Source organism: Polychytrium aggregatum (genome assembly GCF_025602895.1).
Source record: "Polychytrium aggregatum strain JEL109 chromosome Unknown BJ171scaffold_4, whole genome shotgun sequence".
Classification (NCBI taxonomy): Eukaryota; Fungi; Chytridiomycota; class Chytridiomycetes; order Polychytriales; genus Polychytrium; species Polychytrium aggregatum.
In genome coordinates this window covers 771,734-795,526 of record NW_026516206.1, presented here as the reverse complement: position 1 = coordinate 795,526, position 23,793 = coordinate 771,734, and the positions used below count along the sequence as shown (strand labels likewise).

General features: G+C 57.5%; 9 protein-coding genes across 9 annotated transcripts; 7 read left to right on the top strand and 2 right to left on the bottom strand.

Annotated features, from left to right (window-relative positions):
- Positions 1-5,040, top strand: BJ171DRAFT_595767 (vacuolar protein sorting-associated protein 35). Its single transcript, XM_053114627.1, has 11 exons — positions 1-251; positions 508-604; positions 860-1,226; positions 1,360-1,567; positions 1,752-1,835; positions 1,973-2,132; positions 2,262-2,484; positions 2,663-3,299; positions 3,415-3,669; positions 3,865-4,254; positions 4,468-5,040. Exons 1-11 carry the CDS (start codon positions 90-92, stop codon positions 4,801-4,803), a joined length of 2,919 nt encoding a protein of 972 aa, XP_052970730.1. The 5' UTR covers positions 1-89; the 3' UTR covers positions 4,804-5,040.
- Positions 5,041-7,908, bottom strand: BJ171DRAFT_489582 (DHHC palmitoyltransferase-domain-containing protein). Its single transcript, XM_053109513.1, has 10 exons — positions 7,851-7,908; positions 7,598-7,743; positions 7,318-7,411; positions 7,095-7,189; positions 6,788-6,955; positions 6,629-6,682; positions 6,512-6,528; positions 6,137-6,336; positions 5,777-5,894; positions 5,041-5,663 (listed from the first exon to the last, which is right to left on the bottom strand). Exons 1-10 carry the CDS (start codon positions 7,857-7,859, stop codon positions 5,254-5,256), a joined length of 1,311 nt encoding a protein of 436 aa, XP_052970729.1. The 5' UTR covers positions 7,860-7,908; the 3' UTR covers positions 5,041-5,253.
- A 25-nt stretch (positions 7,909-7,933) lies between these two features.
- Positions 7,934-12,485, top strand: BJ171DRAFT_489579 (armadillo-type protein). Its single transcript, XM_053109512.1, has 9 exons — positions 7,934-8,161; positions 8,312-8,404; positions 8,521-8,799; positions 9,055-9,145; positions 9,271-10,280; positions 10,456-10,702; positions 10,895-11,311; positions 11,554-11,995; positions 12,153-12,485. Exons 1-9 carry the CDS (start codon positions 8,045-8,047, stop codon positions 12,268-12,270), a joined length of 2,814 nt encoding a protein of 937 aa, XP_052970728.1. The 5' UTR covers positions 7,934-8,044; the 3' UTR covers positions 12,271-12,485.
- Positions 12,486-12,552: 67 nt separating this feature from the next.
- BJ171DRAFT_489578 (uncharacterized protein) lies at positions 12,553-13,164 on the top strand. The gene has a single exon (XM_053109511.1). The coding sequence runs from the start codon at positions 12,671-12,673 to the stop codon at positions 13,028-13,030; it is 360 nt and encodes a 119-aa protein (XP_052970727.1). The 5' UTR covers positions 12,553-12,670; the 3' UTR covers positions 13,031-13,164.
- A 473-nt stretch (positions 13,165-13,637) lies between these two features.
- Positions 13,638-15,159, top strand: BJ171DRAFT_489577 (uncharacterized protein). The gene has a single exon (XM_053109510.1). The coding sequence runs from the start codon at positions 13,734-13,736 to the stop codon at positions 15,087-15,089; it is 1,356 nt and encodes a 451-aa protein (XP_052970726.1). The 5' UTR covers positions 13,638-13,733; the 3' UTR covers positions 15,090-15,159.
- Positions 15,160-15,491: 332 nt separating this feature from the next.
- Positions 15,492-17,115, top strand: BJ171DRAFT_489574 (nucleotide-diphospho-sugar transferase). Its single transcript, XM_053109509.1, has 3 exons — positions 15,492-15,874; positions 16,110-16,629; positions 16,767-17,115. The coding sequence occupies exons 1-3, from the start codon at positions 15,674-15,676 to the stop codon at positions 17,000-17,002; spliced, it is 957 nt and encodes a 318-aa protein (XP_052970725.1). The 5' UTR covers positions 15,492-15,673; the 3' UTR covers positions 17,003-17,115.
- A 173-nt stretch (positions 17,116-17,288) lies between these two features.
- Positions 17,289-18,949, top strand: BJ171DRAFT_595762 (nucleotide-diphospho-sugar transferase). The gene is made up of 4 exons (XM_053114626.1): positions 17,289-17,563; positions 17,679-18,201; positions 18,322-18,808; positions 18,890-18,949. The coding sequence occupies exons 1-3, from the start codon at positions 17,372-17,374 to the stop codon at positions 18,582-18,584; spliced, it is 978 nt and encodes a 325-aa protein (XP_052970724.1). The 5' UTR covers positions 17,289-17,371; the 3' UTR covers positions 18,585-18,808; positions 18,890-18,949.
- A 125-nt stretch (positions 18,950-19,074) lies between these two features.
- Positions 19,075-20,553, top strand: BJ171DRAFT_211471 (nucleotide-diphospho-sugar transferase). Its single transcript, XM_053106374.1, has 3 exons — positions 19,075-19,404; positions 19,652-20,141; positions 20,278-20,553. The coding sequence occupies exons 1-3, from the start codon at positions 19,192-19,194 to the stop codon at positions 20,475-20,477; spliced, it is 903 nt and encodes a 300-aa protein (XP_052970723.1). The 5' UTR covers positions 19,075-19,191; the 3' UTR covers positions 20,478-20,553.
- BJ171DRAFT_489571 (uncharacterized protein) lies at positions 20,141-22,271 on the bottom strand. Its single transcript, XM_053109508.1, has one exon. The coding sequence runs from the start codon at positions 22,193-22,195 to the stop codon at positions 20,630-20,632; it is 1,566 nt and encodes a 521-aa protein (XP_052970722.1). The 5' UTR covers positions 22,196-22,271; the 3' UTR covers positions 20,141-20,629.
- Between the last annotated feature and the right edge of the window lie 1,522 nt (positions 22,272-23,793).

Genomic DNA, 23,793 nt, shown 5'->3' with positions numbered 1-23,793 from the left:
GGTTCCTCCTGTCCTCTTTCGCTTCCAGCACCTCTCCTCACCAGAGCTCAGCCCACCAAAGCCTCTCGCCGCCGCATCCCGCATCCCCCATGTCCAGCTACGTCCACACGGGTCCGTCCAATCCCGCCACCGATGATCTTGCCCCGGTCTCCAACCCGATATCGCCTGCCCCTATCGAGGCGCAGTCCAAGATTCTGGAGGAAGCCCTCAGTGTCATCAAGGTCCAGGCCTTCCACATGAAGCGATGCCTGGTAGGATCCCGCATGGCCCGGCGTCGCCATCGGCAGGACTCCTGGGCATGGCGGTCGCTCATTCTTCTGCCAGCGTAGAGTCTCTGGCGACCCTGATCACTTTCTCCTGATGCATATGCATGGGGCGGCTCCGTCTCGGTGCCGGCAGGCAGGGCCGCCATCGCAGAGCCCGGGTTTGCATTGGTCGCCGCCCTCGACAAGCCCAGGCCCGAAGCATCAGATTCTTGATCCACCGCTGATTTATTTCGATTTCCAGGAGAACAACAAGTTGATGGATGCGCTGAAGCACTGCTCGACAATGCTCACCGAGCTCCGAACCTCGGCGCTTACTCCCAAGAGCTACTATGAGCTTTGTATGTATACCTGGATTGACGCCTGGGTGGGATCTCCCTGCCTCTCGAGCGCGCCGGCACCTTTCCATCAGCACCTACGGTGGTTCAATTCCTGCCACAGCCGTTCTCCAGAGATGATCTGCCTTTCGCTTGAAACGGTCTGCGTTCAGGAAGCGTGTCCGGCCATCTGGTGGTGCTGCCAGGATTGCTCTCCCTCTCTTGCCTGTGCGGTGCGCCTAAACGTACATCTCTGCGATTTCTCGTCGTCTTTCTCAGACATGTCGATCTTTGACGAGCTCAGGCACTTGACCATCTACCTCTACGATGCGCACATGTCTCGGCGCCACCACCTCTCTGATCTTTACGAGCTGGTCCAGTACGCCGGCAGTGTCGTCCCCCGCCTCTATCTGATGGTCACCGTCGGCTCGGTCTATATGCGCGTTTCCAAGGAGGCTCAGTCATCCAAGGACGGCAACTCACAGGCAGCATCAGACCCAATTGCCGATGTTCCGCCCATCAAGGAGCTCATGAAGGACATGCTCGAGATGTCCCGTGGAGTGCAGCACCCCACCCGCGGCCTGTTCCTGCGCTACTACTTGAGCACCATGACCCGAGACTATCTGCCCGACGGAACGATCGATGGGTAAGCAGCGTCATTACCGTGTCTCTCTAGCCTTCTGCCTTGGATACCTGATCCTTCGCTCTGTCTGGCTGGGCGACTGACTGTCTTGCGGCCATCACCAACGTCTCACTGTTCACTGCTCCTACCCCCGCAGCCCTCATGGAACCATCCACGACTCGATCCACTTCATCCTGCAGAACTTTATGGAGATGAACAAGCTTTGGGTCAGACTGCAGCACCAGGGTCCGATGAAGGAGCGCGAGCTCCGCGAGCGAGAGCGCAAAGAGCTGCGTCTTCTCGTCGGATCCAACCTCGTCCGGCTCAGCCAGCTCGATGGCCTTGACTTTGGCATTTACAGCTCGGTAAGGCCGCCGTCCCGCTTCCCGTCACCAGTGGCAGCAAAACGAGTTAGCGGTCTAGGTTTGGAAATGATGAGTGGTTGGCTTGGTCGATTACCTTACGGCTAGCATGATGCCCCGCCGGTGTTGCCTGTGCCTGCTCTGCCCTGGTGACGACTCCCTCACTCACATGTGAACTATCTCCTAGCTTGTCTTGCCCGTCATCCTTGACGAAATCGTGAGCTGCAAAGACCTGATCGCCCAGGAATACCTCATGGAGGTTATCATTCAGGTATCTGCTGCGTCGCTGCATCGTTGCAAACCCATTCATGCCATGCAGCTCCAATGGCCCGACTAGCGAATCCAACATGGTGATGTTTCGAACCTGACCGACTGACATTTGCGCTTGGACTCGACCATGCGCATTAGGTCTTCCCCGACGATTTCCATCTCCGCTCCCTGGACTCGTTCCTGTCAGCTACTGCTCAGCTCCAGCGAAGCGTCAATGTGAAACAGATCGTCATCAGTCTCATTGATCGCTTCTCGAGCTATGCCGCTCGTACTCGCGAAGAGCACGACGAGAAGAGCGGTGCGTATCAGAGGAGTCAATATGCAATGATCGCGCGGATATGCAACGCATGGTCTCTCCATAATCTCCGCTGACACTATTCGCTATATCCAAACCGGCACGGAACGGTTCCATTGATTCCATTCCCAGAGGGAAGCGGCATTCCAAACGACATCCAGCTCTTTGATGTATTCTGGGGCCAGGTCACCGAGTTGATTCGCGCCCGTCCCGAGTTCAACATCCACGACATCATCGCTCTACTCGTGTCGTTGATGAACCTGTCTCTCAACTGCTACCCCGAGCAACTCTCCAACGTCGATAACGTTCTGGGCTTTGCCAAGGAGCAGCTCTTGATTGCCCAGGAACAGAACGCGTAGGTGTCGGAGAGTGTTTCGCGAAACACTGAGAAGATACTTTGTGCGGGGAGTCTGGCCAGAGCATGAGGCAGATAGATCATGCTTTCTCTTTGGTTGCGAGAAAGAGAACAAAGGGCAGCTGACGGATTTGTTCCAAGACCTAATCACTCATTCATCTGGGTTACACGGTGCCAGTCCGGAGCTCAAGACGACCCAGACAAGCAACCTCTTTGTCCAGCTGCTCGTCAGCCCCATCCGTGCCTACGATGCAAATGTCCTTACCCTGCTCAAATTCCCCTCAGCCATCCGCGGGGCTGGAATCGACGGCGCTAGCCAGGCCGGCAACTTCACCGACATATTGGCACTCCAGCCGTATACCACTCGTCGCCAGGTCGCCCATGTGGTGGCCACTACCGCGATCAAGGCTGCGACAAACGGTTTCATCATCAGCACCATCGATGGTGTCAACGCCATCTTCGGCGAGCTCTGCAGCGTCATGATCAAGGACCAGCGGGACGGAGGCTTGTTCGGGCCCAAGTCCTCGCCAGTGGAGGAGGAGCCTGCCGACGGACCCAAGTACGTGCCCCGGTCCAAGCCGGCAGAGGAGCTGCCCCTGGATTGGGACGACATTGTCGAGGAGCAAAGCATGGTCGCCAAGCTGGTTCATCTGCTCAAGACAGAGGAGGGCAACGCCGAGAATGAGTTTGCGCTGCTCTCGGCTGCCCGCCGACACTTTGGCGAAGGCGGCGAGCTTCGTATCCGCTTCACTCTCCCGGCCCTGACGATCGCCTGCATCCGCATCGCCACGCTCTTTTCTCGTGATGGCCCCGAAGTAAGTGTCCCGTGTTCAGCCGCATGAGCTTCGGCAAGTGAATGGACCCACACGCGATCCCAACGCATCGATTGTCGCAGCGCTGCGTCTCACTCGGCGCGCCTACCATTTGCAGGACGACGTTACCAAGCAAAAGCTCGCGGCCCTCTACAAGTTCATTCACCAGACCATCTCCAGTCTCGCAAAGACTCCCGAAGCCATCAGCGACGACTATGGCCACTCCCCGCGTGACGACGGTGCTGGTTCGAGCTCCCGCCTGGGACGAGGCCTGCTGAGCCCTCCCGACATGTCGCTGCGACTCTTTGTCATGGCAGCAAAGAGCACCGATCTGCATGACCTCGAAGAGCTGTCGTACGAGTTCTTTGTCCAGGTGAGCTTTTTGTAGTATGCCAGATCTCCGTTGCTCTGGCGCCTATGACTCTGAGGAAGCATCCTCTTGGGGACAGATGCCTTGGGTCCCGGTATCGGAATGACATCGCTGCCTCGTGTCCCTGTATCGGAATGACATCGCTGCCTCGGCCCCAATCGATGCTGATGTGTGCGTCTCACCTGTCTCTGCTCACAGGCGCTCACTATCTATGAGGACTCCATTTCCGACACCAAGGCACAGGTGGCTGCCCTGAACCTGATCATTGGCTCGCTGTACACCACCACCGTCTTTGGGTACGAAAACTACGAAACCCTCATCACCAAGTGCGCCGTCCACTCGTCCCGGCTCCTGAAGCGAATCGACCAGTGCCGCGGGGTCATTCTGGTGTCGCATCTCTTCTGGGGCGACGATCAAGTCAAGCGCGCCGAAGACAAGCCCGTCTATCGCGACGGCAAGCGCGTGTTGGAGTGTCTGCAGAAGGCCCTTCGCATCGCCGACTCTGTCATGGACCAGACCGTCAACATTGAGCTGTTTGTCGACATTCTCGAGCGATATCTGTGGTACTTTGAGCACCACAACGAGGCGGTACGTGTAACTACGCAATGAACTACAGCTGCACATTGAGATACCTGCGATGCGCCTCGGAAGTGTTACCTGTCACGACGGCATCCTGCCGCGTCCCAATGGCTGCATCACACCGTTTCTGACCGAGCTTTTCCCGCCCATCCTGGCTGCCTTGCTCGTCCTGCCTGCCCTGCCTGCCTTGCCTTCTCTGTTATCTGGATTTGTGCCGCACAGATCACTGTCAAGTACCTCAACTCCCTCATCGACCTGATCCAGACCAACTTGGCCAACATCGACTCGTCTGCTAACGCATCGACCTTCATCGCTCCGACGGGCCAACGCTCTAACCCTCTTGGCTCCGGCGCCGGCCGCAGCACCAACTCGCTCTTTGACGACGGCATCTACAGCCCCAAGGTGTCGGACTCGGTTGTCAAGCACTTCCGCAACATCCTGGCATACATTGTCCAGAAGAAGGAGGAGGAGTCGCGCAAGTTGGCCTCGAACGTCCCTGGCGTCGATGGTGGCTTTGAGGCCAAGGGGAAGTGGGGCGACATTGAGCTGGGCCGCTGAGATTGCTCCCTTTCCCTTTGTCGCTCGCTTTTTGGCCGTGCTAGAACGGCAATGTAGACCCTTGTTGGCCATGCATCCGGCGCGCCGGGTTGCTCGTCCGATTGCACATCCGTTCCGCAATTGCCTGATGGTGTTGTCGAGAATGACTATCCACCCCCGTGCCCGTCGCTGCAAAATCGCTTCGTTTATGGCACACCAGCCATATTATATTGCTGAACACCCGTTGAACATGACCGAATCTCGTGTTGTCGTAAATATCGTGCATCGCATGGAGAAATGGCGCGACTGGAAGGCACGGACCAGAGCAGAGGTGGGGAGCAAGGGCAGCCGGGCCCAGTCCAGACGCATCGGTGCCGCGAGTCTTTGGGCAATAGGCGCTCGCTACGATGGTGGCTCTCGTCAGCGTCGTGCGGCGATTGAGGATACAGAAATGGACTCTCGGCGATCTTCTCACAGCGACTCGGGATGCAACACTTCCATGAGATTCTGCCACGGCCCGCGGTCGTATATGTTGCGGAACTGCGATACCTTGGTGATCTCGACCATCTCTCCGCGGCCAAAGGTACCACTAACATCCTCGGAATCGTTGTCGGGATCCAGGGTCTCGGCAGAATCGGGTTGCTCTGGTGACTGCCTGCCAGTTGTGTGTCGGCGCCTCAGGGTATTGGGGGCCGGGTCGGTCTCGGCTGGGTGGAGGTGGCCGACAACCTCGAGCTTCAGGTCGCCGTGTTCGTCAAAGTACTGTCCGCGCTTCCGCCAGTCGTAGCGGCGGTTGTATTCATAGACGTCACGGTCGATGGACGTTACCTCTCGCTGGCGGATGGCATAGTCCAGGTCGCTCCATTTGAAACTCTCGTTCGCTGCAGACGAGTTGAAGACATGTCTCAGAAAGCTGGAGGGCTCGCGGCCTGATTCGCATACAGAGGAGAATGCGGACTGAAACAGCACAGCCATTGCCACAAGAGCAACTTACTGGTCGTGCCGCGGAAGATGAGCGAGAGCTGGTATCCCATGAATCCAATGACTACGACGGCAGCCAGCAACGTAAAGATGAACAGAATGCCGATAGCGGGATCCTTGCGCGTGATATACTGCAAACCATCAGAATACCAAAACAGTGACTCAGTTGAGAGTGAGCAGCAGGCCGAGAGACGGCCTTGGGCAGCGAGTATCTGCAGAAGCCGCCCGGGGCTGAAGGCTGTACCATGGAGACATGAACGGTATACAGACAGGATCAAAAGACCCCGTGGAGTAGCGAGCCCACAGCCACAGCCACAGCCACAGCCGCAACAGATGCGAGAATATCGGCCACATATGCACATATTCCACTTACCAAACATCCTTCCCACCATACCAAGGGACGGCTTTGTCGAGTCACTCTGTCGACAACATACAGCTGATGAAGCCGCTTCCCGACGTACTCGGCGCGTAGGATTTGAAAACTCAGATACGATCCATAGAGCGAAATGAGGGTTGTCGCGAGAAGGAAGAGCAGAAACCAGTTCTGGTTGGCTTGACCGATGCAGTTGTTGACTTTTGGCAGATTGAGCCCCAAGGACGATGCGGAGCAGGTCGTAGATCAAGCAGGGCCGAGCACATGTCAGTCGGCAGACTGGAGGACGACATGCGGCCAAATTACGAACAAAACTCGGCTCGACGACCCGAGCACCCGCAGAATTACAGAACGAATCCAGACAAGCAAGCTTACCCCAGGCGCAGTGGTGGCTAGCGTCCCAGAACCCGGATGCGCAATGAGGGGCAGAAGACACCATGATCAGGGAAACGATCAAGAGCAGCACAGCGACCAGTCGTCCTGCAGACTTACTCCATTCGAGCCACGCATTTATTGCACAGCGGGCAGTGTTTTGAGCGTGCGGGCCTGGATTCAAAGATGAGAGTATCAGCGCATCGGCAACTGTATGGGTTCTCGACCGAGCCGAATATATGTGCATGTTCTCAGCCTGGGTGCGGTGGCAGCACTTACTTGTCCAGCTGGCAGGTGCTGCATTCCTTTGGCGTGAACAGGACAAAGTCATAGTCATACATCCGCTTGGCCTGTTCGATGTTGCGCTTTGTCAACGTGCCAGGGTCGCTGTTGCAGATGGCGTAGTATGACCCGTAGACAAAGAAAAGAGCCAGGGGCAGTGTGATCCTGTAAAGTGCACAACAGATCAGAGGCAGAGTCGCCGGATGCATCTCGATGAAGGCCAATATGCATCGCAAATTCCTCTTGCCACGAGCTCCTTTCTCCGACACACCCGTCCTCAGCGACGCATGTCAGACCACTGTACCTGTGGATGGGAGAGAGGAACTGGTTTGGGATTCGGTGATATCCATCTCTAAAGAACACACCGGCGCAGACCGTCACCAGCAGCAGGTAGAATATCTGGAAAGCGCCATCACGAACGGGAATGGCGAGCAATCAATCCGCTGTGAATGGCAGATCGGGTGCCCGCCAACAGCTCTGCTACAGACGGATAAGATGGGATGGTCCGTCGCACGGCCATAACACACCTGAACCAGAGGATGTCGAGAATTGGTCAGGGCATCGTAGTATTTGAGATATCCCTCGACGATGCGCTCTCCAACGATGCGCTTCGAGATGCGGCTGTGGTGGCACCGGGACGGAGATTACAATCGAGGTGGCCCCAGTGCCGAGGATTGTCACGGCCTTGGCTTCGATTCCCATGACGATCGAGACAGAGAGATTGCTGCATTGGCGTGCTGCGAGTCATGGAGACAGTCGGCCGAGCTGAGCCACAGGCGCTCAAGGCTGCAGCGAGACGGCACATACATCAAAACAGGGGGCACCGTCAGCGTCCAGAATCGCTGGAACTTGCCCAGGACCGAGTTGTTGAAGCACTCGGTGTGGCCAAAGAGCAGCAGCGCAATGAGATAGACCAGAGAGAGCAGATACAGCCCAGTGACGAGGAAGCCGAGCTGGAATGGATGTGCATGGCAGCATGAGTCAGCGCAATGATGGGCTCAGACAGACTCGATGCATCAACAGCATGGATCGGCGGCACAGGCCGCAGGCTGATGCTCACCGCAGACATGGCCGGCACGCCAGGAAGCACCGGCAGCGACGAGGGAGGAGGGCAGATGGACGACAAAAGCCCAGCGCGGCGGGTGCACCGAGGCGGCATTTTTCTTTGCGTTTCCTCGTCGCATCTGCCTCCCTTCCCGCTCACCCTTCCCAACAGCAATCGGCCGGCCAGCACCCCAGACAACCCTGCACCGAATGGCGGCCGCTACAGTCGAACAGGTTCTCCAGGCCCTGCACGCCTTCTTCTTCCCCGACGGCGACGATGCCAAGCTCAAAGAGGCCAGCCGCTGGCTCGAAGACTTCCAGAAGACGGTAGGAGCGCCCCGGACACCCTCCTCGCCTTGGACCTCCTGCCCAGCCGGCCCAACAAGCTGACAACCGGAGGGTGCCGGTCACTACGATCCGCTTGCCCGAGTCCTCTAACCCTTCTCCCGGGCGGTCTCCCTCTCCAACGGCTCCCAGTCGGCGGCGTGGACCATCGCCGATCAGCTAATCAGATCAGAGACCGTTGGTCCTGAGCCCCGGATCTTTGCCGCGCAGACCTTTCGCCAGAAGGTAAGGGATATCCGGCTTTTCGGCCGTGCCATCGCAGTCGCTTCTAGCAAGCCCTTCTCGAGATACAAACAGGCAGTCTGGCTAATGCACCCGCCCCGATGCTGCTTTGACCCAAGGTCATGTATGACCTGATCGATCTGGATGCCAGCTCGCGGATGTCGCTGAGAGACTCGCTGGTCAACCTTCTGCCCCAATTCTCGAGCGGGCCAAAAAGCATCAAGACCCAACTCTGCCTGGCCCTCGCCGACCTCGCTATCCAGACCTCGAGCTGGGAAGATCCCGTCAACCAGATGATTGTGCTCCTCGGCAAAGACCCCAAGACAGTCGGGATCCTGCTCGAGTTTTTGAGGATCCTGCCTGAGGAAACGAACGGGAACCAGAGGATTCCAATCGATGTATGAGCACGTCTGCCGGCGCCGTGCCCGTGTGTGTGCTGGGACGATCGCCGTATAGTCCGATTGGGGCGGTGGGCTATGACTCTTCCGGCGCCGGTCGATGCATCTCAGAGCCGTCAATGTGTATCTGCATCCGTCGGTGGCTGTCGATGCACTCACTCGGACTCTCTCTCCGGCTGAGTGCTATCTTGGCCATATCCCACCACTGTTGTGCCAGCTACTCACTCAGACCCATCTCTCTGCCACACCACTCAGAAAACCGATCTGGAGGCGCGCGCGGACCAGATTCTGCGAAAGAACTCACAGCAAGTTCTCCAGATGATCATCACGTACCTGGTTGCCCCAGGTGAGCATCGTTCCAAAATCATAGACGTCAGTGGCATCCCTCTGCTGCTGAATGCCGCTCGCTCGCTCACTCGATCGATCGATCGATCGATCTGATGACCATGGGACTCGCTCTCTTGCCCACAGGAGTAACGACCGAGATCCAAATCGACTGCTTCGACGTTCTGTGGTCGTGGCTTCGGTTTGGCGACATCCAGGTCGCGCTTCTGGCCGAAACGCCGATAATCAATATGTGCTTCGATGCTCTCAAGTCGGACGATCTGTTCGAGGTGGCCGTGGACTGCTCGACGGAGATCATTCGCCAGGCGGGCCAGCAAAAGAACGCCACGATCATCAACATGATCTATCCCCGGCTACTCCCTCTCCAAGGGTTTCTGCGCGAGAGCCTCGACGATGGCGAGATTGTCCGCGGCATTTGCCGGATCTTCACCGAGGCTGGCGAGTCCTTCGTCGACTTGGTCCTCGACAACTTTGAAGCCTTCCAGGGGATCGTCGAAGGCTTGCTACAGTGCGCAAACTACGATGACCTCGATATCGTCAAGATCACCTTCAACTTTTGGTTCATGGTGGCCGATGGGCTCGAAAGCCGTCCAGAGAAGGCTCCTCTGTTCTTGAACGTCTATCGTCAGCTGATCGACATCATCATCAAGCATCTCCGGTACCCGGAAGACATGTCCAGTGTCACGGGCGAAGAGAAGGACCAGTTCCGAGACTTCCGCCACTACATGGGCGATGTGTTGAAGGACTGTGTCTCGGTCGTCGGGCAGGAAGAAGCTCTGGGCCGCGCCTGCCTCAAGATCCAGGAGACGCTGTCGACTCCGGCCAACCTGGTGAAATGGCAGGATGTGGAGGCGCCGCTGTTTTCGCTGCGTGCCATGGGCCGGAAAATCAGCAACGACGAGTCCCGAGTGCTGCCGCAGATCATGGGTCTCTTGCAGAATCTGCCGGACCATCCCAAGATCCAATACGCAGCCATCCTCGTCATTGGACGATACGCCGGCTGGACACGCATGCACCCCGAGTACATCAATTATCAGATCTCGTTCATCTCCAAGGGCTTTGAGAATCCCGCGGACGAAGACACCACTGCCGCTGCCGCGCTGGCCATGAAGTATCTCTGTGAAGAATGTGGACCGGTAAGGATGTGCGGGGACGGTGTGGCTGACATCGATGGCATGCACGATGCATGGCTGACTGCTTTCCATGTGGAAATGCCATCCAACACACTCCACTGCGCCATGCGGTCTGACACGCCATGTGCCATCTCATCGAACATCATTCCCATTGCGAACTTCAAATCTTCTCCACAAGCTTCTGGTCAACTTTTTGCCTCAACTCCACCCCTTCTACGTGAAGGTGATCGACGTCTTGCACCGTGAAGATCGACGAGAGCTCACCGAAGCCATCGCATATATTGTCAACTCTGTGCCGATTGAGGAGATGCTCAAGGCTCTGCAAGCCTTCTGTCTCCCTCTTGCTCAGCAGCTTCACGAAATCGCAATCAAAGGCAAACCTGCCGACCATCAGCACGAGGTCGATGCTGTGAACAAGGCTATTGGTGAGTCACTCTGTTGAGCCTGCGCTACCTCGATGAGTCTGCGCTGTCTCGATGAGCCTGCGTTGTCTCGTCGAGGGCCTCTTTCGATCCATATCATTCAGATGTTGTTGAAACGAGGATATGTGTTCTTGTCCACGAATCACATGCAGAGTCGCATTTGGCAAGCATACTCACCTCGCATCGGCTCCGTAGAGATCCTTGATCAAGTTGCCATCTTCATCAAGTGCGTGCGTCCCAAGACTATTCCCACTGGCACCAACCCTCCAAACGTACAGTTTATCCACGACATGTGGCCCATCTTTGAGCTGCTGCTGAGCAACTTTGCCGACAGCACACTTGGCGATGCGATCGCCAGATGCTTCCGATACAGCATCGAGTCCTGCCGGGGTGGACTCACGAGCCTGCTCCCGCAAATGCTCGCCAAGATCAACGCTGCCTTCGAGCAGACCGGCCGTCCGTGCTACCTGTGGAGTGTCCTGCAGTTTGTCAAGGAGTACGCCAGCGACACGACTGACAACGGCAAGCTTGTGTTTTCGGCTGTGGAGCACATGACGGGCTTGATGCTTCGCCTGATCCAGAGCACCAAGCAGCAGGATATGAATCCCGATGGTAAGCAGCGTCCCGGGCAAATGTCGAGCCGGCTTTCGACAAGAACGACATTCGTTCCAGCATCTGGGAGTTGGTTTTCACCTCACCCCTCGATCAATGGCCAAGTGCCAAATGTGGCATCCAACTAGAATGCTAATGCTATCGACTCTACATCCCCGACGGGTCCCTTGCGTCTCCCGGACCCGGTTTCATCGTCAACTCCGCGGCTCCATCCAATGCAACCCCGCCGCAACATCCATCAGCTATCCAGGATTTCTTCATTCTCATCACCCGCACGCTGGAGCGATCACCAGTCCTTGCAACCCAGTCCGCTATCCAGCCCGCGATCTTCCAGTGTGGGCTATCCTTCCTCAGCATGGAGGAGCCTGACTGTCTGCAGAAGGTCCTGGCGTACTTTTATGAGCTCTTCAAGGCCTCGACGTCGTCGTCGCCCATTGTGGTCGAACGTATCCAGCAAATCGGCCGTGAACAGGGACTGCCACTGGTCGGAATGCTGTTCGAGGGGCTCTTTTTCCATTTCCCGCGGGAGCGGTTCATTGTGGCAGAGATTGGCCCGATCCTCAAGTTCATTTACCAGATGATGCCCGAACAAACTGTGGCATTCATCTCCAACCTCATAGGGCAGCTGCCTGACCCCCAACTCTCTCTCCAAGACCGCCAGGCGTTCGTGAAGAAGGTCGAGATGTAAGTCGTGTTGTCGACCGCGATCAGCATGCGCTGTCTAATGCCGCAGAGTGCGCCACACAACGTAGCAGACACCTGCACCATAAACCCGGCCGCGTCGTAACCTCGCTGACCTGAATTGTTCTGTCCATCGGTTTGCTCGACGCACGGTCCTCAGCGCACTTGGCGAGCGCGATCCCCGCAAGCTTTCCAGCGTCCTGAATGACTTTTCGGCCCAGTATCGGCGCCGAAACCTGGTCCACAACCGAGCCAGTCAACGCACCGAGTCCGTATGAGAGACATATCTGCGATAGCGATGGCAATTGTGCTGAGTTGGCGGCGAGTTGGTTGTAATCAACGGGAGTGCAATAGCGAGGCTGGACTGATCGGCATTTGTTGCGGGGGTTGATTCCAACTCGATTGAAGCCTGTGCGAGGGATATAATCTCAGAGGATGCCCGGCGCCCTGAGAAATGTACCGCAGCATGCAGAATACACAACACAACCCGAAATGCAATATGCAGTGTGCGATTTGCAACATGCGATTTGCCATATGCAAAATGCAGCAGCGCGTCCACAGCCAGACAGCGCCCTTCTCTCCAAAACCCGCAGCCAACCGATCAACTCGCCGGACTCTGTTCAGGCTTTCATCACAGCGCCAGCCTCGCCAACACATTCACCAAAGTCTGTCTCGAACATGCACCGTCTCTCCCGCCTCCGCCCATGCGGTGCTGTCCGCTGTCTCTCCACATCGACACTTGCTCGATCATCCTCCAGTGCTTCGGCCGTGTCGCCTGGCATCTTTTCCTCGCCACGACCGATTCCTTTGGGCAACAAACAGGACCAGGAAGAGTTCGAGCGCCTGCTGAAACAGGCGGACAGCCAGATCTCAAGTGATGTGGCCGCCGGCATCCAGCACCCCGATGCCCAGCAGCACAAGCTGGAGGGCTGGGAGGGCAACAAGAATCCCCAGACGGGCGAGATCGGTGGCCCCAAGGGCGCTGAGCCGACTCGGTTTGGCGACTGGGAACGCAAAGGCCGGGTCTACGACTTTTGAACGTTGCCTCGGTGCGCCCTCAAACATCCGCTGGAGGCCGAAACGCTGGATCGACAACGATCACAGGGCCGCTTTCAGATGCATGCTCCCGCCCACCCAATACAGCGCTTTACGATGCGAAATATTGCACCCTGTTTTCGAGAATAGCCACGTCTTTTTGATGCGATCGAGCCGCACAGTTCCAGCTGACTCAATCGCTCGCAGTTCCCCGCTTGAATTGGACCCGTTTAATCAACGCCCTCGGCATTGGCCGGAAGCGATGACTGTGCCTGTGCTCCGAATGGCCAGCAGATACAGATGTTTTGGTGCTGCGAAATGCGGCTCCTCGCCGAGAACAGCTCCCACCGCAGAGGCTGCCAGAGAGCCGCCCAGTCCATCCGAGGCCACAGAGCCGCCGCTTCGACAGCTCAGCATCGTGGCATCTGAATGAAGAGCACTCTTGCTGGTGCTTGATGCTTGGGCTCAGCGCTTCGGTGCAGACAGCCAGAGTGGGCGGCTGGACACTGTGGCGCAGCGGCCTGTGACTTGCACATGACCGTTCGTCCATGTGCCAGCCCTGCCATCCATCCGTCAACCTCCATCCATCCCTCCATCCATCTCTCCATCCATCTATTCGCTCTGCTAACCCAGCCCTCGCTTTCGCAGCATCCCGTCGGCTCAATCCAGCCACCTTCTCCGTCCCGCACCATCTGTCGCTGCCACTATGTCCGACGAAGACTTTGTTGCTCCTCCCGCCGCCGTCCCAACCATCACTGGCGCACCTGCCGCTGTTTCCTCGGCCCCCATGGCCACAGTCGCCGCTGCTGTCGTCGAGCCCGAGGAACAAGAAGCTTCCAACTTGGCCCCTCCTGCTGCCGTCCCGACGGGCCACAAGCCCCCGGCCTCGCCCACTCTGACCTCCGCGCTGCTGCCGTCCAATCTGCCCATCACCGGAACCAGCTTCGAGGCGGTGGCTGGCCATGGCACAATCATCGACCTCGGCGACGGTATTGTCGCCAAACGCTCCGAGATCAAGGAGCTTGCTTTTTACCAAAAAACTGAAGAATACCGGTTCAATCCGCCCAACATCTTGATCGCGTCCTACATTGACTTTATCCCACGCTTCTACGGCGAGTACAGCACTCCTCCAGCGCCCAAGGACGGCAGCCATCCCTCTCCCAACGAGCGATGGATCCGCACCTACAACGCCACCAGCACCTTCACCAAGCCCTGCACCATCGACATCAAGATCGGGACCCAGCTCTACGAGAACGATGCATCGCTTCTGAAGAAGGTCAGGATGTCAGTCCGGTCGATGGTGACGACAGTCGAGGCCACCGGCATGCTGCTCTGCGGCATGAAGATCTACGACCCGCCCTCAGGCCACTATCTCAAGTTCCCCAAGAGCTATGGCTATGCGCTCAACACGGTGACACTGCCGCTCGGTCTCCGCCAGTTCTTCTGCGACGGCAAGGGCCGACTTGTCCATCGGGCGGCCATCCCCATACTGGTCACCAAGCTCGAGCGACTTCGGGATACCCTCTCGGAGCTGAACGGTATCCGACTGCGAGGCTCCAGCCTGCTGCTTGTCTACGAGGGCGACACCAAGGCCGCCTGGGACCCAGAGAACTACGAAAAATATGCACCGCAGGCACACGCAGACGTTTACTCGATCGACTTCAACCACTCCTACTTCAGCACCGACCAGCCCGGGCCTGACAGTGTGTACCTGACCGGCCTCAACAACCTCATCACCACCCTGAGCGCCGTCTATGCGATGCCGCTGGAGCCCCCGTCGTCCGCCGCCCAGGTTGTCGCCCCGACCTTTGGTGCTCCTGTTGACGAATGGAAGAACTGGTTCCTGTCTGCCCCGGTGTACGCCTCGCTTGGTGACGGATATGGATCGCTCACCCACGGCATTGACCATGCCCTTGACTCGTGGAAGAGCTGGGCCAAGGGCATCCCGGTCCTGAGCGGCACCGCTCTTGGCACCACCAGCAGCTTTCGACCCGGAAGCACCATTCAGGCCAGCAGCACCGTCAAGCCCAGCAACACGGCCAAGCCCGGCAGCAGCAAGTAATGCTGGCCCTATGTGGGTGTGTGGCGGCGACAAGGCCGAAACGAGTTCATAAATCACTTTGATACATTGATTTACCCCAGTGAAGAGGATAGCAAACGTCCGGGGCTTGGGAGGGTGAGGAGCACAACGGTGGCAGTGTCGCTCCAGCCGGCGAGGAGATCAATCATGATTCGAAGGAATGGTCCTCCATTATTCTGTCTGTCGGCATTGTCAACATCCACCGGCGACCATTGAGAGAACCATGTCTCTTCACAATCGCATGCAAATAGCTTGTCGAAGACATATAAATGCCAGGAGCGCCCGTCCCTCCAACGAGCAGCACCCAAGCGAGCATCGATATCGCCCGTCGCTGTTCCTCTGGCCGGCGCGGGTTCCTCAAGCCCACTCCTTGTCGCCGTCGTCCCCAACAGAGCAGCTCCCACAAACACGGCTGACTCAACACAGCCTTCTCCTGCCTCCCCTCGTCTGTCTCCCCATCCGGCTCTCCTGTCGCTCAGAGCAGCAATCGCAAAGCAACTTGCTGCAGATCTCGTCCTCCTGTCGAGCAGCCTCCGCTTCTCACGGCCGGGACACCCCTCCTCATCATGGTCCGACTCTCCAAGCTATCGGTCTTGAGCACTGCGGTGTTCTCTTTTCTACTGCTGGTCACCCTCGCCCAGTTCTACCTGCTGCCCAGTCTGCAGCTTGAAGGCCCCGTCGAGTTTGATATGTTTGGAATCCACCCGCAGGGCCCTCGTATCCCGCAGATCATCCACCAGTCTTGGAAGACCAGTGAGCTGCCAAAGGCAAGTCGATCGGTCTCGGAGGGCACTGGGCTCTGAGCACCAGATAGCGACTTGGCATTGGCTGAACCGTCCACTGCAGCTGCATCGTCGCCAGCTTGCGCATATGCCTCTACCTGACGGCATCTCCTTTGGCGGGTATCGCCCTGATGATTGACGCTGGGCTACCAAAGGACCGCTGATCGCTTTCTGGACCCTTGCTGACGCTGCACAATCACTCTGTACCCGCCTTCCCCAGAGATTCGAGAAGTGGGCAAACACATGGAAGCGACATCATCCCACATGGACCTATGTCCTTTGGACAGACGACATGAACCGCAGGCTCATCGAGACCAGCTTCCCGTGGTTCCTCGACCTATACGACGCCCTTCCAAAGAACATCAACCGAGCCGACGCCTCTCGCTACTTTTACATGTACAAGTACGGAGGGGTATATGCCGACCTCGACATGGAGTGTCTCCGAGCTATGGATGCTCCCTATGACAAAGACCAGCCGTCGCTGACCGATCGTGCGTCGGCCCTCATTGCCTTCATGGGCACCAACACACAGTTTGAGCACTCGCTGCCAAACGCATGGATGGCGAGTGCACCCGGACATCCCTTCTGGATGTTCGTCGTCAACGAGATGATCAAGGCCCGAAGCAGCGGCAAGAGCGGCACCGAAGAGCTTACCGGGCCCGTCGTCCTGCACTCGGCCTGGAAGATTTACTCGCAACTCAACGTCACGGAGGTCAACCGCTTAGTAGCCCTGGATCATGGTATGGATGCCCCCCCCCATCTGCTCGTCGCCTCCACCACTCTATATCACTGTTTTGATGGAAACGCTTGTATGATTGCCCCGGCTGGTATCCACTTGCTGATTCGTGCTGCCGAAACTCGCCTCTGGCCTCAACAGAGTTCATCTTTCCGTACGACTGGAGCAACTCTGATGGCTTTGTTGAGGTTTGCAGCGCCCAGCTCTCCACACTCGACGAGAAAGAATGCAAGCGGCGATTGAATGCCGAAGGCAAGCCTGGCCAGAAAGCCTATGCGCTGACGTACTGGTCCCACACCTGGGAGCCCGAAAGAGCCAACCAGGACATCCTGGACAACCCAGCAAACGATACCACCAACACGACGAAAAGCCAGTGATGCCAGGGAATGTTGCCAGAGACGATGCCAGGGATGTTGCCAGGGATGATGCCCCGTCGCTGGTCTTTTTCCTCTCCCCTCTCTGTCTGTGCCAACAAAGTTGCTCCGCTGCCGCCATGGTTTTGCCAAGACAAGGGTGTGTGTGTGTGTGTGTGTGTGTGTGTGTGTGTCATCCGCCCTGGTTGGTTCAGCGCGCTTGGACGCGCCAAGACGCCCTGGTGTTGCCAAGCCACGCACATACAACGGCGTCTCACCTCGCCCTGTCGCCGCTCTCTGAAAACGGCCAGCCCCATCCCGCCGATCGCACCGTTGCTGCTGGCAAGTTTGCAACCGCCTGTCCAACTCACCGACCGCTGACTGCACCTCGCCATGATGAGGGCTCCGTGCAGATGGCCGCCGGCACTCGTCGTCCCGATGCTGGTGGCGGCGTGTCTCTTTGTCTACTCGCTCGCGCGATTCCAAGCGTCCAATCCCTACATCGATCCGATTTTTGATCAGAGACAAGATGTCACCATCCCGAGCATCATTCACCAGTCCTGGAAGAATGAGACCCTGCCCAAGGTAAGTCGCCCGCGGAGCAAACAGGGAATATACTGCTCCCAAAGCCAGCGAACGTCGCCACATCGTTCCAGCGCCACCGAGCTGACCCGGACCTGGATACGGCCATGCTTGACAGCGGTTTCAAAAATGGTCCGACTCATGGAAGCGGCATCATCCCACATGGACCTACATCTTGTGGACAGACGACATGAACCGCAAGCTCATCGAGACCAGCTTCCCGTGGTTCCTCGACACATACGACGCCCTTCCAAAGAACATCAACCGGGCCGATGCCTCTCGCTACTTTTACATGTACAAGTACGGAGGGGTATATGCCGATCTCGACATGGAGTGTCTCCGAGCCATGGATGCACCTGTTGTCGAGGGTGGGCCTGCGCTGATCGAGCGCGGATCTGCCCTCATCAGCTTCATGGGTCTGGACACACAGTTTGAGCACTCGCTGCCAAACGCATGGATGGCAAGTGCACCCGGACATCCCTTCTGGATGTTCGTCGTCGACGAAATCATGCGAGCCGTCGCACGCTCAACGACTCTAACCGCAGAAGAAGCTACAGGCCCCGTCGTGCTCTACAAAGCCTGGATGCGCTTCCGCTCGTTCCCGACCGCCAAGCGCAGCGGGCTGACGGTGCTCAAGCATGGTGAGATTGCCAGTGCTATCGATCGCAAGCATGTCCATCTGGAGCGGACGTACGATGCGCTTCTCCCAACTCGCTCAAGAAGCACAGGCACAGATCTAAACTGACTTGAACAACGCGCAGGCTACATATACCCCTACAACTGGAACTACAAGAACAGCGCAGAGGCATTCATCTACCCCGACAATTGGCTCGATGTCAAATACCTTTATTCGATATGCAGTGCTCAGTCCGACCAGATCGACGAGGAGCTGTGTAAAAAGAAACTAGGGGCCGAGGGCAAGCCTGGACAACTGGCCTACACCATCACCTATTGGTCCCATGTATGGGAGCCAGCAAAGTCGAACAAGCAAGTGCTTGACCAGAAAGCAGCACATGCTCGGTAGTGAACTGTTATACCTTGCGAGCCCAACTGGAGTGCACGGGGCAGAGTCATCCCCACGATCAATCAAGCAATAGAATCATCCGTATACCGGCCACGGACCCCATGCCATACAGACAATGGGTACACCATCTCGCTCGGGCAAGAACACGTCGTTGTCGGATCATATCAGACCGTACGCTTGGCCAACAACGACCGAGTGGGTCAAATCATCTCCTGTAGTGTCCTGTGTGAGCAGGGGATGCATGGCATGAGCGGGCACGACGGGGACCAGTGAGCCGCTGCAGGTCAGAGCAAGAAGACATACCTGGGATGAGGGAGAGAGACAGAACAAAGAGAGAAGTCTGATTTGGGTACCGATCAAAGCCGTTCAGCCAGATCAATCAACATCAACCGATCCACAAGCCATCTGTGTGCGGGGTCCCGGCCTGTCCTCCCCAGCCGCCAGCCCAGACGCCCCCTTGCACAATCAAGCCCCGCCACCCCCCTTCCCACCCGCATCCGAACAATGAGGGAGAGGCGGTTTGGGCCTGGGTGCTTTCCGAGACCGGCAGCATCGGCGTCGCCGTGCCTTGTTCTTCGTCTTGCTCAACTTATGCATTTCCGGACCGATGGTGCTCAACTCAAACCGCTCTCGTCACTTTGCCTTGTGCATCATCGGAATAGTGCTCCTCTGGACGCTCTGGTATCTGCCTCAGCAGCGGACGGGGGAGCTCGCCGGATGGCCAGCCAGCCCATCAGACCACATCCTCATCGATCCTGGTGTCGGCGTCAGTATCCCCAAAATTATCCATCAGTCGTGGAAAACCGAGGCATTACCCAAGGTCAGTGCCCATCGGGCGTATGGGGATATATTGCGAATTCATGAGCGCAGCTTCCTAACGTCTTTGCATCGGAGGGGGCCCTGTGTATATGCCCGGAGTTGCTGAAGACAGCAATGCCAGTAGCAACAGTAGCAACAGTAGCAACAGTAGCAACAGTAGCAGCAACAGTAGCAGCAACAGGAGCAGCAGGAGCAGAAATCTACTATAACTGTATTGATCTATCTGTCCGTTGCCGAATGTCATGCAGAAATTTGTGCAGTGGTCCGACTCATGGAAGCAGCATCATCCCACATGGACCTACATCTTGTGGACAGACGACATGAACCGCAAGTTCATCGAGACCAGCTTCCCGTGGTTCCTCGACACATACGACGCCCTTCCAAAGAACATCAACCGGGCCGATGCCTCTCGCTACTTTTACATGTACAAGTACGGAGGGGTATATGCCGATCTCGACATGGAGTGTCTCCGAGCCATGGATGCACCTGTTGTCGAGGGTGGGCCTGCGCTGATCGAGCGCGGATCTGCCCTCATCAGCTTCATGGGTCTGGACACACAGTTTGAGCACTCGCTGCCGAACGCATGGATGGCGAGCGCACCCGGACATCCCTTCTGGATGTTCGTCGTCAACGAGATCATGCGAGCTTTCAGGAGATCAGATGCCAACACCACGGCCGAGGAGCTCGCTGGCCCTGTGGTCCTCTTCAGGACATATTCAAATCACAACGACATTCAAGGTCTGGTCGCCCTCGATGATGGTAAGCCTCGGTGAGGCATGCCTGAGCATTGGCTGGCTCTCGACAGAATTGCCGGTGCCAGCGGCTCCCGGTGGGTAGCGAGTCCATATATTCCTAATCTTGGCCCTGGTATCAGGCTACATTTATCCGTACAGCTGGGCAAACGCCCACCAGATTGGCGCTATCTGCAGTGCCCAGTCGCCGCAGTTCAACGGAAGCGCATGCAAGTTGGCTCTTGGGGCCGAAGGCAAGCCCGGACAGCAACCCTATACCATTACGTATTGGTCGCACAGCTGGGGCGAGCAACAAGCAAACTCCAAAGTGCTCGATGACTGAATCCGATTGTTGAATCCGTGTCCATTCGCTTGTTCGCGGACGGGCGTTGTATGTGGAAGTGGTCTTCTCCGGCAGTGGGTCTTGGCTGTGCAAATAATGATTGTGCTTCTAGCATTCCGGCCTTCCGACATTCCGGCCTTCCGAGCTTGGATTCAGACTCGGCGCTGGTCCTTGATCCGCTGGGCCCGATGCCTTGCAGCCGTGAGTCCCCGATCAGCGGCCTTTTCATACCATAGCACAGCTCGTTCCATATCCACGGCGACCCCTGTGCCGTGCTCATAGCAGCGACCAAGGTTCCATTGAGCAACGGCGTTTCCCTGCTCGGCCGACTTGGTGTACCATTCGACGGCCTTGACGTCGTCCTTGGCAACTCCCCAGCCGTTCCGATAGCATCGGCCGACCATGCTCTGGGCATACGAGTTGTGCTGGCTCGCAGCTTGGCTGTACCAGTTGAAGGACATGGGGTCGTTTCGGGGCACACCCCAGCCCCAGCCATAGCATCGGCCCAACCAGTGCTGGCTCACATCGTGTCCTTGGTTGGCAAGGCTGTCGAACAAATCCGCAGCCATGGCCTGGTCCTTGGCGGTGCCGAAGCCGCCGATGTGGCAGACGGCTTCTAGATGCTTGCACAGCCAGTCCTGCTCCGAGCCGAGCAGACAGAGCCGGAAGAATAGCTGGGCGACGACAGAGTTGGACGAGACGGGATCGGATTCGGGCTCGAGACTGTCCTCGGCAAGCGTGAAGTCGTTGGTCTTGCTCTGCCGCATCAGGACGATTCCCTTCTCCTTGTTTTGCTGCTGCGATCCCCGGCCCAGATAGCAAAGCCAGCCCAGCAAAAAGGTGCTGATGGGCTTTATCTCTGCGTCGTTGGAGGTGTCGTGGATTTGCTGCCAGAGTGCCAGGGCCTCGGCGTCGCTCTGCTCTGTTCCGATTCCAGCAAGACTCAGCCAGGCAAGGTGGAACTTTGCCTCCGGGCTGCCGTGGTTTGCGGCTGCACGAAAGAGCCGGGCCGCATGTCCCCAAGCCGGATCCGATGCGAGCTTGGCCTCAGTGATCGCCTTGGCTGCCTGCATGCATGCCTTTGGGTCTCCTTGTTTGCAGAGCTGCTGGAGGGAAGCCGGCACGCCTGGGAAGGAATCCAGATCAGCGTCGGACTGGACCGAGCACGGGCTGAGAGATCGGTCGGGACAGCCGGGCTGCAAGCATAGAAAGTCGTTCCCGGTTTCAAGGTCCACAGTCGGCTTGGCGAGATCGAATGTGTGTGTGGGCGAGGACAAGATCGAGGACGGGGGCGAGGACGAGATGATGTTGGACAGAGTGTCTACAGCGGGATTGGGGTCTTTGTAGGGATCCAGACTGGTGAGAATCTCTGCGAATTTGGGTCGCTCCGATGGAGATTGGTGCCAACATTGCTCGATCAGCGACCAGATCTCGTCAGGAACTCCTTCGAGCCGCTTGGGTCGGCTGCCCTTGCACACATGGCGCTCGATGGCGCTGGGTCGCATGGGTTTGCCGTCGACTGTCACCCACACTCGGTTGCCGTTGTTGATCACCTCGAAGAGCGTGATTGCAAAGGCATAGACGTCCGTCTTCTTGGTCGAGTCCACGGGCTTCTCGTCGTCGAGCATCTCCGGGGCCATGTAGTCGAGCGTGCCACCGATGCTCTCATTGTGCTTGCCTATGGAGGCCGAGATAGACGTGTGCTTGGTGCGGGCCATGCCAAAGTCCGAGATGACGGCCCGCAGCCCGGTGTCGAGGAGAACATTGAGAGGCTTGAGGTCGCCGTGGATAATGTGGTGGTCGTGGAGATAGGCCATCCCCGAGGCGACCTGGAACATCAGCTGGAGCTTGTCGCTGAGGGGGCGCCTGTTTTCAGGGTCAGAGATGAAGCGGCGGAGAGTACCGTTGCGCATGAACGGCGAGACCATGAAGGGGCGATCGGCCGTATCGCAGGCGCCCAGGAGAGGCAGGATGTTAGTGTGGCTGAGCTTGTGCCATATGTAGATTTCTCGGCGGAATTCACCAATCTCCTTTTCGTCGTAGCTACACAGGAGCTCCTTGACGGCCACATCCAAGCCGTAGTACGATGCTATGTAGACCTGCCCGAATCCTCCTCGGGCAACGGGATCCGGGGAGCGGTTGGTGACGGCGTTGGCTGGGATCCGCCAAGGCTCGGGCTTCATCGAGCGAGCAACGCTAGAGAGCCGCTGGAGCATCGCCAGGAGGGGCTTGACTATCCTATCAGCCATCGCGGTAGAGCTGCTGTCCTCGGCCAAGGCCATCAGCGCTGCAGTGGTCTGGCGGATCTTCCAGTCGGGCATGTCGAGATAGATGCCAACGAGGCCAAGAACAGAGGAGTCTTCTTGGCTGAGGAGAGCCGAAATCTGAGCCAGGAGAGCTTCTTCCTGGGCTTGGTCGTCTTGTATGGCGTGGGAGAGATCGGACTGCTTCAGACGCTTGACGGCAGAGATCGACAGCGCCGTGGCAGCGCTCTGCCAGAGCAGGTCAAGCTCTCGACAGAGCTGCTCGATATTGGCCCTGGTTGTGCGGCCCTTGTAGAGTCTCTCGATCTTGGGACGGGACTGGAGGTCGGTCACATAGTTGTATGCCTTGTTGTGAAATTGCTGCAGGCGGTCGGCTTGCTGGGCAAAGACAGCGGAAGGTGACTGGCACTGGACGAGGGTCTGCAGAATCTGGAAGGAGAGGTTGGCCAAACGGGTCCATATCTTCTTGTTCTCTTCAACCAGCTTGATGGCGGAGAAGAGTTTGAACGACCCCTGAAGCGTTCCCACGAGCGAGCTGATGGACACGTCGTAGACCAGGGCCGACACCCCAGTGACGATTGTAGATATCTCGAGCGGCATACTGGGGCAAAAGCTTGGCGGAGGGAGGAACTGATGATACTGGGAAGGGGGAGGGGATGAGCGGGGCCACAGATATGTACCAGAACGCTTCTTGACGACCTCGCCGCTTAAAGATTGGAGGGCAGACACAGCAAAGACGGCCGACGAGAACAGATTTCTGTCGTGAGAGCGAGCACATTGTTTCCAAAACAGCGGCGCATATGACACTCCACCGGGTTCTCCACAGACGGCAAGTCGGAATTCGACTTGCAGGCGGGGCTTCTGTCCAGCACGATGAGACAGCAATCAAATTACACCGCCGTGGAGAGGACGACAGAGAATGGACGGATTGGGTACGGCTGGATTTGTGTTGGATTGGCTGCCTGGTGCTGCGGGATAGAGCTGCGGGACTGTGCGGGACTGTGCGGGCTGTGAAGCCGAAACCATCTTCAGCCAGTGGCATCGCAATGCTG

Coding starts and splice junctions, on each gene's coding strand:
- BJ171DRAFT_211471 (XM_053106374.1), top strand. CDS start 19,192: ATGGTGCTCAACTCAAACCGCTCTCGTCACTTTGCCTTGTGCATCATC. Junction 19,405..19,651: donor AAACCGAGGCATTACCCAAG/GTCAGTGCCCAT, acceptor AATGTCATGCAG/AAATTTGTGCAGTGGTCCGA. Junction 20,142..20,277: donor AAATCACAACGACATTCAAG/GTCTGGTCGCCC, acceptor CCCTGGTATCAG/GCTACATTTATCCGTACAGC.
- BJ171DRAFT_595762 (XM_053114626.1), top strand. CDS start 17,372: ATGATGAGGGCTCCGTGCAGATGGCCGCCGGCACTCGTCGTCCCGATG. Junction 17,564..17,678: donor AGAATGAGACCCTGCCCAAG/GTAAGTCGCCCG, acceptor CATGCTTGACAG/CGGTTTCAAAAATGGTCCGA. Junction 18,202..18,321: donor GCTGACGGTGCTCAAGCATG/GTGAGATTGCCA, acceptor AACAACGCGCAG/GCTACATATACCCCTACAAC.
- BJ171DRAFT_595767 (XM_053114627.1), top strand. CDS start 90: ATGTCCAGCTACGTCCACACGGGTCCGTCCAATCCCGCCACCGATGAT. Junction 1,836..1,972: donor TCATGGAGGTTATCATTCAG/GTATCTGCTGCG, acceptor CATGCGCATTAG/GTCTTCCCCGACGATTTCCA. Junction 3,670..3,864: donor CGTACGAGTTCTTTGTCCAG/GTGAGCTTTTTG, acceptor CTCTGCTCACAG/GCGCTCACTATCTATGAGGA.
- BJ171DRAFT_489574 (XM_053109509.1), top strand. CDS start 15,674: ATGGTCCGACTCTCCAAGCTATCGGTCTTGAGCACTGCGGTGTTCTCT. Junction 15,875..16,109: donor AGACCAGTGAGCTGCCAAAG/GCAAGTCGATCG, acceptor CGCCTTCCCCAG/AGATTCGAGAAGTGGGCAAA. Junction 16,630..16,766: donor CTTAGTAGCCCTGGATCATG/GTATGGATGCCC, acceptor TGGCCTCAACAG/AGTTCATCTTTCCGTACGAC.
- BJ171DRAFT_489579 (XM_053109512.1), top strand. CDS start 8,045: ATGGCGGCCGCTACAGTCGAACAGGTTCTCCAGGCCCTGCACGCCTTC. Junction 8,800..9,054: donor ACCAGAGGATTCCAATCGAT/GTATGAGCACGT, acceptor CACACCACTCAG/AAAACCGATCTGGAGGCGCG. Junction 11,312..11,553: donor GCAGGATATGAATCCCGATG/GTAAGCAGCGTC, acceptor AACATCCATCAG/CTATCCAGGATTTCTTCATT.
- BJ171DRAFT_489578 (XM_053109511.1), top strand. CDS start 12,671: ATGCACCGTCTCTCCCGCCTCCGCCCATGCGGTGCTGTCCGCTGTCTC.
- BJ171DRAFT_489582 (XM_053109513.1), bottom strand. Junction 5,895..6,136: donor TATGGTGGGAAGGATGTTTG/GTAAGTGGAATA, acceptor GATGGTTTGCAG/TATATCACGCGCAAGGATCC. Junction 5,664..5,776: donor CATCTTCCGCGGCACGACCA/GTAAGTTGCTCT, acceptor ACTCGTCTGCAG/CGAACGAGAGTTTCAAATGG.
- BJ171DRAFT_489577 (XM_053109510.1), top strand. CDS start 13,734: ATGTCCGACGAAGACTTTGTTGCTCCTCCCGCCGCCGTCCCAACCATC.
- BJ171DRAFT_489571 (XM_053109508.1), bottom strand. CDS start 22,195: ATGGCCCGCACCAAGCACACGTCTATCTCGGCCTCCATAGGCAAGCAC.